At 45.0% G+C, this 9,700-nt stretch overlaps 1 protein-coding gene across 1 annotated transcript in view; it reads right to left on the bottom strand.

Moving 5' to 3' along the window:
• The window catches only part of LOC138976537 (uncharacterized), a 42,821-nt gene extending 34,133 nt beyond the window's left edge, over nucleotides 1-8,688 (bottom strand). The window contains exon 1 of the mRNA XM_070349396.1: nucleotides 8,120-8,688. Coding sequence (XP_070205497.1) covers nucleotides 8,120-8,446 — 327 coding nt within the window. The 5' untranslated portion in view covers nucleotides 8,447-8,688. The remainder of the gene's footprint in view (nucleotides 1-8,119) is intronic.
• Between the last annotated feature and the right edge of the window lie 1,012 nt (nucleotides 8,689-9,700).

Here is a 9,700-nt window from a genome sequence, read left to right as displayed (position 1 = left end):
ATATTTCTTTTACAGGGATCACGTGACCGCCGCTCAAGTAAGGGTACCCTCAAAATCGACCAGACAAAAACGGAAGAGCCGAATGAAAAATCGACAAAAAATCACAATAGGCAAAACGTTGCAACTTTTACATACGAGAATAAGGTCAAACCAATTATCTACCCTGAACAGATTGTTTTGTTTTGCTACCTTGCGTATTTTGCGTGCTATGCTATTCCTACTGATGCAGGTGTCGATCGCAAGAGCGGTCAAAAACGGGACTTTTTGCGTCATTTTTTAGGGGTATCACGACAAAAATTTCTGCACTTTAGCAATGACTTGGTGGATTGCTTTAAAACTTTCCGAATATTTTACCAACATACTAGAGATACTTCGAGAGAAATGATGGATTGTTACGGGTGTTTGTTAAAATGTTATGCAATTTTTCGAAAGAAGATTTTAATCTCGTAGGATTGTTCCCTTGGGACCAAAAAAATTATATCTTTGCATGTCTTTAGAAAAATGATTGATACACACACTGCTAAAGTTTTATGTGAGTGTAAGCACTGACGCAAATTTGCTGGACCAGTAAACACACTACATATTTAAAGGGATACGCGGCATCTGAGTCTACCTTTGATTTTTTTTTATTGACACATCTGATTACTAAAAGTTTTACAGTAGTAAAAGCATTCTCTGTACCACAATCAAAAAAGAAATACTCATTCCCTAATGACTGCTGAACACCATGCATTTTTTCATGTAACCACCGTTTTGCCCAAAATTCTCACAATATTGCTAAAATAAGGGCCTGAAAGCACACACACACACAAATAAAATGGTAACCCTATTCTTTTTTTTTTACATTAAATGAATGTGAATAGTGTCTATATCTTGCCCAGAAAATATTAGAGCACTCGCATATTCCTTATAATACCTATGATTTTTATTCCAAAAAGTAGGGGGTTGGGGTATAAAAGATGCTGCCACTCGAAAAAAAGCACGATGACCTACAGTTTTCTTGTGTTTATTTTGAAGGTAAGATATGAAATATCCTGCTGCAAGAAAATCAGAGTGCTGTCATATTCCATTTTGTCATTATGGTTGTTTGAACAACAAGATTCGCTGATTTTTGTAAATATTTCAACACAGTATGTCGTTATCGGTTTGAGTTTACTTTTATTTTTTTTGTCAATTGACATATTTTGTTACTAAAAAGCATATTCTACCTACCACAATAAAAAAGTACCCATTCACTAATGACTGCTGAACACCATGCATATCATATAACCAATGTTTTGGTCAAAATGTTCAGAAACTGCCGAAAAGAGGGCCTCATGGCAAAAAAACTAAAACGGTGTCTCTACTTTTTTTTACACTAAATTAATGTGGATGGTGTCTATATCTTGCCCAGAAAATATTAGAGCACTGTCATATTTTTTTTTCAAATGTAGCGTATCCCTTTAAGCGATGATTTTGGTGCCACAGCGCGCGATGCCCAGCCAAGCGTGACCGTAGCATGTTTTAAGAGGCATGCAGCGATAACAGCTGTATACTAAGCACGAAACGGCGTGAACGTTCCATTTTTTCCTCGTGCGCTTGCATGACTAGCAAATTAACGCCAGCGGCTACACGCAAATGAAACTTAGACAGAATCTGTATCAATCATTTATCTGTAGATATGCAAAGTCATGAATTTTTTGGACACAAGTGAACAAGTTTAACAACATTTTCCGAAACATTGCGTCACATCTGGATAAATAACCGTAACGATCCAAACTTTCGCACGAAGTATTGCTAGTATGTTGGTAAAATATTCTGAAAGTTTCAAAGCAATCCACCAAGTCATTGCAAAAATGTAGAGTTTTTTGACATGATACCCATACAAATTGACGTAAAACGTTCCGTTTTTGACCGCTCTTGCGATCGACACCTGCATCAGTAGGAACAGCATAGCACGCGAAATACGCAAGGTAGCAAAACAAAACAATCTGTTCAGGGTAGATAATTGGTTTGACTTTTTTCTCGTATGTGAAAGTTGCAAAGTTTTGCCTATTGTGATTTTTTGTCGATTTTTCATTCGGCTCTTCCGTTTTTGTCTGGTCGATTTTGAGGGTACACTTACTTGAGGCGGTCAGGTGATCCCTGTAAAAGAAATATTAATCCAAAAGGTGATCCTAAAGGTTAAGTGAACGGCCTTCCTTGGCATATACAGTTTTAATTAAATGACACAGGAATTAATGCTTTAATTTGGGTTTGAAATTTGTTGCAATAATTTGTTGGCCAACTTTAGTACAGAAATGTATGAGCTGTATGGTGTATAAAAACAAATCTTTCTTTCTTTATTTGGTGTTTAACGTCGTTTTCAACCACGAAGGTTATATCGCGACGAGATAAAAACAAAGACAACGTATCTCTGAATATATATTCAGAACAAATTAAGAACACATTTGAAAAGAAAAAACACCTGACCATTTCACCCTTTCTAATATGGGGAAAATAAGATTCTACGTGATTCATATCAATTTTGACATTCCTTATTCAACACTGAATCTTGTCAACATTTTCACAATGCTCGGACGAATGGAAACAAGATGAACTATGATGACGAACGGAATCCGGCTCCCGACACAGAAGAGCTTGCATGGCGAAGCAATCCACTCGCTGGTTTATTATTCATGTAAACTACTCACTTATCGCCCCCCCCCCCCCCCCCCCCCCCTGGCGCAAATCAAGAGCACACGATAATCCCAAAGAAATGACACTCCTCTTTCTCTCCCTCTTATTACTTACAGTTATACTCACACACCTGCGCGCGCACACACTCACATACACCTGACACACACGCAATCACTCTCGTGCGCACATACATCACACATAGCCAAGTCATGTATTGATTTGGGCAAATAACGAGGGCAGTTTATTCAAGAGAATACCATCTGACAATGAGAGATATCATTGTGCAGTGATAAGTCCACAACAAAAAACAACAAACATTTGGTTACACTAACAACAAACACAAGGAGCCCTCACTCAAAAATTTAACACCGTGAATAATGATTACATAACAAGGTTCGAGTCGCTTCATGCACAACCTCACTTCAAGTGAAGGCACAAACAGGCATGCATTTGCCTCAAAATTAAAAACATCATGCAACGGATTGCTAACAAAATACAACGGTGGATGCCGGGGGTGGATGGGGGGTAAGAAATAGTTGGCATATGCCCGCTGCGCCGCGCTGGTAAGGACTGACCACAATGTGTTGCTCTCCCGTTCTTATAGACCCCCGCTGATGCATCACACGTGCAAGCCCCCCGGCAACATGGACATTGCGGCTGGGCTCTTCTCCTTGACTTTCACAAGTCCTCCTCTCCCCTCTCTTTCTAATTACGGGCCTAAGTGTTGATATCCTGCTTTACTACCCTCTCTTCCCTACCTGCCAACACTGATCCCTTTAGGCCTACCTCAAGTATCTAACATCCTCCTCCTCCACCCGCGGCTAATCTGTCTCGTTTAAATAGAGTTTATCTGACGCTGTCCGCTCTATCTAAACTCACACTTAAACTACTCACTTATCGCCCCCCCCCCGGCGCAAATCAAGAGCACACGATAATCCCAAAGAAATGACACTCCTCTTTCTCTCCCTCTTATTACTTACAGTTATACTCACACACCTGCGCGCGCACACACTCACATACACCTGACACACACGCAATCACTCTCGTGCGCACATACATCACACATAGCCAAGTCATGTATTGATTTGGGCAAATAACGAGGGCAGTTTATTCAAGAGAATACCATCTGACAATGAGAGATATCATTGTGCAGTGATAAGTCCCAAATTAGAGGTACTACTCGTTATTCAGCCCAACTAAAGACAGTATACTAGGTTAGAGGTGGGAGGTTTAGGATTGTTGTGATGTTATACATGAAGGAGTTGCCTGGGCTACATGTGATCTGTAAGATGATCTTTTGTGGCAGCTGGTCTAAGTAGCCTAAGTACGCGTTGCTTTTCCAATCCCCCATCACCTTGACAATTTCCCCCGGCACACCACAACTCAACGCCCACGCGGCACCACCCCGCCGAAAGCTGTGGCTGGAGAAGTTTCCCCCAGCAACAGCGGTAGTCAAGCGCAGTTTCTTATTAAAGTCTGATCCTTTCATCGGGAAGACCTGCGCCTTGGGGTCCATCGGCCCCAACAAAGGTAACACAGCGGTCACGGCAGACACTGGACACAAGGGATGGAGTGACATTGCCGGGAGCTTAATTTCAACAGAGCGCTCTTTACGCTGAATCGTTTTGCTCCATTGGAGCGTTATTGACATGCCCGTACCCAGAATAACCACCTGGTCTCTTGTGAGCTGCTTACAAGGATCGAAGTTCCCGTTGTCCTGAAACAAGTTCGATCTCCGGAGAACTCCGAAAAAAAAGCACCAAACACGCAGCCCAGAACACAATATCTTGCCTACACTCAAGGTCCAGCTGGCTTTTTATTATGTGTAGTAATTCAGGGGTGATTGGGGTTTTCTTATCAGTGGCACACCCCTTGCATTTTTCGATGCCCTTAAGTGTTGTCTGGACGTACCACGAGTCCCTGAATGGGTGCGGCAAGCCGCTTTCAAGATGAAGAATGCGAATAATGTTGATGTATTGCTTGATGGAGGACGGTTTCAAACGTCGGGCTAGGTACGCTGCGTATTGCGCAACAGTCTGCTCGTTCACAGGCACTGGCATTATGTCCATCTCCGCACAGAAACGTAAATACGAGGTAAGGTGGGTGCGGTAAGTCTTCCTAGTGTTATCAGAAAAGGCACTTGCTCTGTAATCCAACACTTCTGCCGTCAGTTGCGCCCCTAATGGGGGCTGCTGGTCTGAAAAACAAGGAACAACAGGGCTTGGTCAGACATATGGTCACACAGGTTGATGTCGGGGGGTCTCCCCCGGTGCCAGAATGTCAACAGACGCACTAAGTCTTCGCGCCGTCTGGGCTCATGGAGGCGGGAAATTGTGTCAGCCATGATGTTTACACTACCAGCCACATGTATCGCCGCGATTTTGCAGTTCACTTTTGCACATTCCCACGCCATTTTACGGAGCAGACTGTTCACATACTTATTAGTCGATCTGCCCTTATTAATGATAGCTTTTGCGACAGTACTATCGGTATGAATAATCACTTCTTGTCCGCACCACATCGGAGCCCATCGTGTCACTGCTTGCACCACAGCGCACACTTCTTTATAGTTAATATGTAGCTCCTTTGCTGCCTGCATGTCTTTTTCAAAGATGGTGTACTGCCAGTCACCTTGCCAAAAGGCACCCGCTGCAATATTACATGCATCTACATGAACATGCTGTTTTGCATTGTGAAAATAATATACTGTGCCGTTAAATACATGCATTAAACGAAAGCCACCATTGTACATCCTTATGAAATTCGCCAGATAGTTTCGCTTTGTGTCGCTGCTGCTGAAGGGGTTTAATCGTGTCCAGTATCCGCCGCAGAAAGAATTTTCCTCCTCTGACAGCCTGACAGGCCCAATTAAGGGACCCCGCTATGCTTTGTAGCTGAGTTTTTGTCGCGCGCTTCTTTCCTCGGATCTGGAGGAGTCGCTGCCGCAGTTGCTGCAACTTGTCACTTCCAAGTGACAGGGTGTTGTTTCGCGTGTCGATGTCGACACCGAGAAACGTGATACGTTGAGTAGGCCCCACCACCTTCTTCCAGCTAATGTTGAAACCCAGTTCCCTCAATAATCTAATTAAAGACAGTAACATGTCATTGCACTCTTGTCTGGTAGCTGCTACCAGAAGAAAATCATCAATATACGCTAACACACCTGGCATGCCTTTCCGTGCCATGCATCTGCGAATAGCTTGCGACAGGCGATGGAAGTGTGACGGCCCTACATTGCTGCCAAAAGGCAGCCGACTGTCAAAGAGATAAGTAGGTTTCTTTTCACCTGTGAAATGCCATTTCAGCCCAGTCATACAATAATCGTCCCGGACTGATGCATACTGACCGATAGGCGGACTGCAAGTCTACTTTTGCACACCAATACCCTGTCTTCGCTAGGGCGCACGCGTCAGATACGGTTTGAAATTTAGCTGACTCAGGTATAGAATAGTCGTTCATTGCCCTACCTGTGGGTTTGCTAGCGTCATGGATCAACCTGATGCTGCCATCATCCTTGGGAATCGCAGCGATAGCGCTTACCACAGTTGGTTTTCTACTAGCTACAATGTAATAACCTTTTTCTATCTGATCTAATAGCTCTTTTTCCACAGCTTTATGGTGTTCGTTCGATGACCTATGGTTTGTTTGCTCTACGTCTAGTACGCCTGCCCTACTCTCTTCTGTTACACGGAAACCGTTTCTTATGCCATCTAATAAAAAGGTTTTGTCGTGATCGCCTTCTAGCACCTTGTGCCACATTTGAGATTTAGCATTAATGGAATCACTATTTCCGAGAAATTTGCACTTATTGGAATCTAGCTGAGGGAACGGGCTGTTGAAGGTGGGGCCTACCGTTTTGTCGGCAATTCGCTGCGCTGTGTCCTAGGCTGGGGAGGTGGTAGTTGTCACTTTGTGGTCCTTGCCGGGGTGGCCCATGCCGCAGGTGTCGCAGACGTGGAGGAATCTGCAGCGGGACCCATAGGGACAGTCGCCTTTGTTGGTATACAATAAGCACACTTCCTTCCCGTTGGGTCCCGCTGGTCGCCGGGAACCGCCGCTGGCCGTCGTAGCCTTGCCGCCCTTGTTGTCTTGGACGCCATGCTGGAGCCGGTCCCGCAGGATCACCGTGGACAGGTGGGGGTTGGGGGTTCCCCACTTGAATCCGCTGGACGACTGGCGCCTTCTGTACTCGTCGTCGTACAGAAGCACCGACTGCCACAAGTATCTGGCCCCCAGCTCGCCTATCATCTCTGTGTACCGGAGGTAGGCGGTCGAGTCAAACCCGGGCTTCTCAGCAATCAACTTCGCCATGATGCGTGCGTTTGCCACAATCCAGTGGCAGGGGGAGACTTTGTCAAGTTTTGGTCTGTGGTTGAGTTTTAGGATGACACCTCCCCCGAGTGTCACCTCTTCCTCGGCCGCCATCGACCCCGGTACAAAATCCAGAATGGAAAGATAGGAGGTCTCACCTGTTGGCTGCAGTGACAAGCCGCCTAACAGTCCCTGGAGTGGTTCCACGCTTTTTTCCTCAGTCACCCGCTGGGATAGTGGCCCTCCCCCGCTTCGCTTTTGCAGGGCCGCCACTGCTACTCTCAGCGCTACGTAGTGGCCACGCTTGAGACCCAGGCCCTCCAAATCCTGGGCAGACGCATTACTCAGCACATTGAGGGTGTTCAACTCCTCATCCTGGAGAACTTTAACCACCGTTAAAGGCAGATCTGTTGCCCACGCTCCAAATTCGAAGTCCATATTGCAGTAAGAAATAGTTGGCATATGCCCGCTGCGCCGCGCTGGTAAGGACTGACCACAATGTGTTGCTCTCCCGTTCTTATAGACCCCCGCTGATGCATCACACGTGCAAGCCCCCCGGCAACATGGACATTGCGGCTGGGCTCTTCTCCTTGACTTTCACAAATCCTCCTCTCCCCTCTCTTTCTAATTACGGGCCTAAGTGTTGATATCCTGCTTTACTACCCTCTCTTCCCTACCTGCCAACACTGATCCCTTTAGGCCTACCTCAAGTATCTAACATCCTCCTCCTCCACCCGCGGCTAATCTGTCTCGTTTAAATAGAGTTTATCTGACGCTGTCCGCTCTATCTAAACTCACATGTATTTTCTTGGCATAGTTTTGGAGCAGTTTTCAGCAAATCATTGCCAGAGGAGATTAGGTTAAGAAAAAAAATAGAAGAACCTCAATGGTATGACTTGTTTGTTTTTATTACATTTTTTTTCGATACGTTATTAAGTTATAAACCTGGTTGTTGCTTTAAGACTGTGAGAATTTGATTGATAAAGAAAAAGACATATGAATGAACATGCTCCCCGCCTGTAAATTAAAAAGGCAGAAAAAGAAGGCTGATAGCAGCCTGCATGCAACTGAGGTACCCCCCCCCCCCCAAAACAAAAAAAACCATTAAATTTAAAATACAAATTATTTATAATTATATGTATAGCCTGACCTTGTCGTGAGACACAAAGCCCACGCCAAATGTGCTGGCGCCTTCGGGATTTCCAGTGTACCTGACGCTTACTCTGGTTCCACCCTTGAGGTACACTGCCACAACCAGACCTGCAACAGCATCACCTTGACCGTAGGCCGCGATGCCAGCATCGCGTCCGTTGAACTGCAGGAACATGTCCGCTCTGCCGTCGGGGTCCGCAACCATGGTGATGAGGTACACGCCAGCTACATGCACTTTCGTGCTTTGCATGCTCACCAGTCGGATCTGGCCGAGGCTGACGCATATCAGCAGCAGCATGCGGAGGGTTGCTGTCGTTGTCGTCATCTTTGTCGTGAACGTGCTTGCAGTGGTTACAACGGCGGGCCTTTGTTGTTTTATTTTTGGTGATGATGTTGGCGTTGTTGTTGTAATTGCAACAACTATTGTTGGAGTCAGTGTGCGAAGAAAAAGGGACCACCTTGTCAGAAGAATACGGATGAAGTCACTTCGGCGGCGAGACCTATACTAATCTTTCACCTCTGGAGACGACGTGAGAAAGACGCCAAGGACGACTGTTGGCTCTGCTTTGTACCCAGCAGAAAACGTGAGACTCGGTAGAAGAGATCATCTTCGGTTTATACGCTTAAACCCCATGCATTGCGTGAAAAGTTCACTCTTAGTTTACAGCTTAAACGTCAGGTATCGTGAGAAGATGTCTCACGCAGTGTACAGCTTAAATCCCAGGCATTACATGAAGAGGTCACTCTCAGTTTACAGTCTAAATCCCGGGTATTACATGAAGAGGTCACTCTCAGTTTACAGCTTAAATTTTAAACTTTACTTTACTTTATTTGGTGTTTAACGTCGTTTTCAACCACGAAGGGTATATCGCGACGGGGAAAGGGGGGACATGGGATAGAGCCACTTGTCAATATTTTCTTGTTCACAAAAGCACTAATGAAAAGTAAGGCGTCCGCCCCGTGATCTGGAGGTCGTGGGTTCGAACCCCGGCCGGGTCATACCTAAGACTTTGAAATTGGCAATCTAGTGGCTGCTCCGCCTGGCGTCTGGCATTATGGGGTTAGTGCTAGGACTGGTTGGTCCGGTGTCAGAATAATGGGACTGGGTGAGACATGAAGCCTGTGCTGCGACTTCTGTCTTGTGTGTGGCGCACGTTATATGTCAAAGCAGCACCGCCCTGATATGGTCCTTCGTGGTCGGCTGGGCGTTAAGCAAAAACAAACAAACAAACAAACAAAAAATGAAAAATTTGCTCCAGGAGCTTGCAACGTAGTACAGTATTACCCAATATTGACGGACTGTGTGATGATATCTTCTGCTATGGTCTGTTGAGACAGTGATATCAAAATCGAGACCGGAGGTCGAGATTTTGATATCACTGTCGAAACAGACCAATAGCAGAAGATATCATCACACAGTCAGTCAATGTTAGATATATTGCTAATTCTCTGGACATTTTGTATTTACTGTAAAGAAATTACAAAAGTATTTGTCTCAGTTTTGGCTGTTCCATATCCCTCCCTCTGATTATTATTTCTTTTTGTTCACTCTTTTCTTGTACTTTTCAGTATTTCAAAA

This window comes from Littorina saxatilis, linkage group LG9 (assembly GCF_037325665.1).
Source record: "Littorina saxatilis isolate snail1 linkage group LG9, US_GU_Lsax_2.0, whole genome shotgun sequence".
Classification (NCBI taxonomy): domain Eukaryota; kingdom Metazoa; phylum Mollusca; class Gastropoda; order Littorinimorpha; family Littorinidae; genus Littorina; species Littorina saxatilis.
Note: the sequence above shows the minus strand (reverse complement) of the source record. Positions and strands in the feature narration are given on the sequence as shown.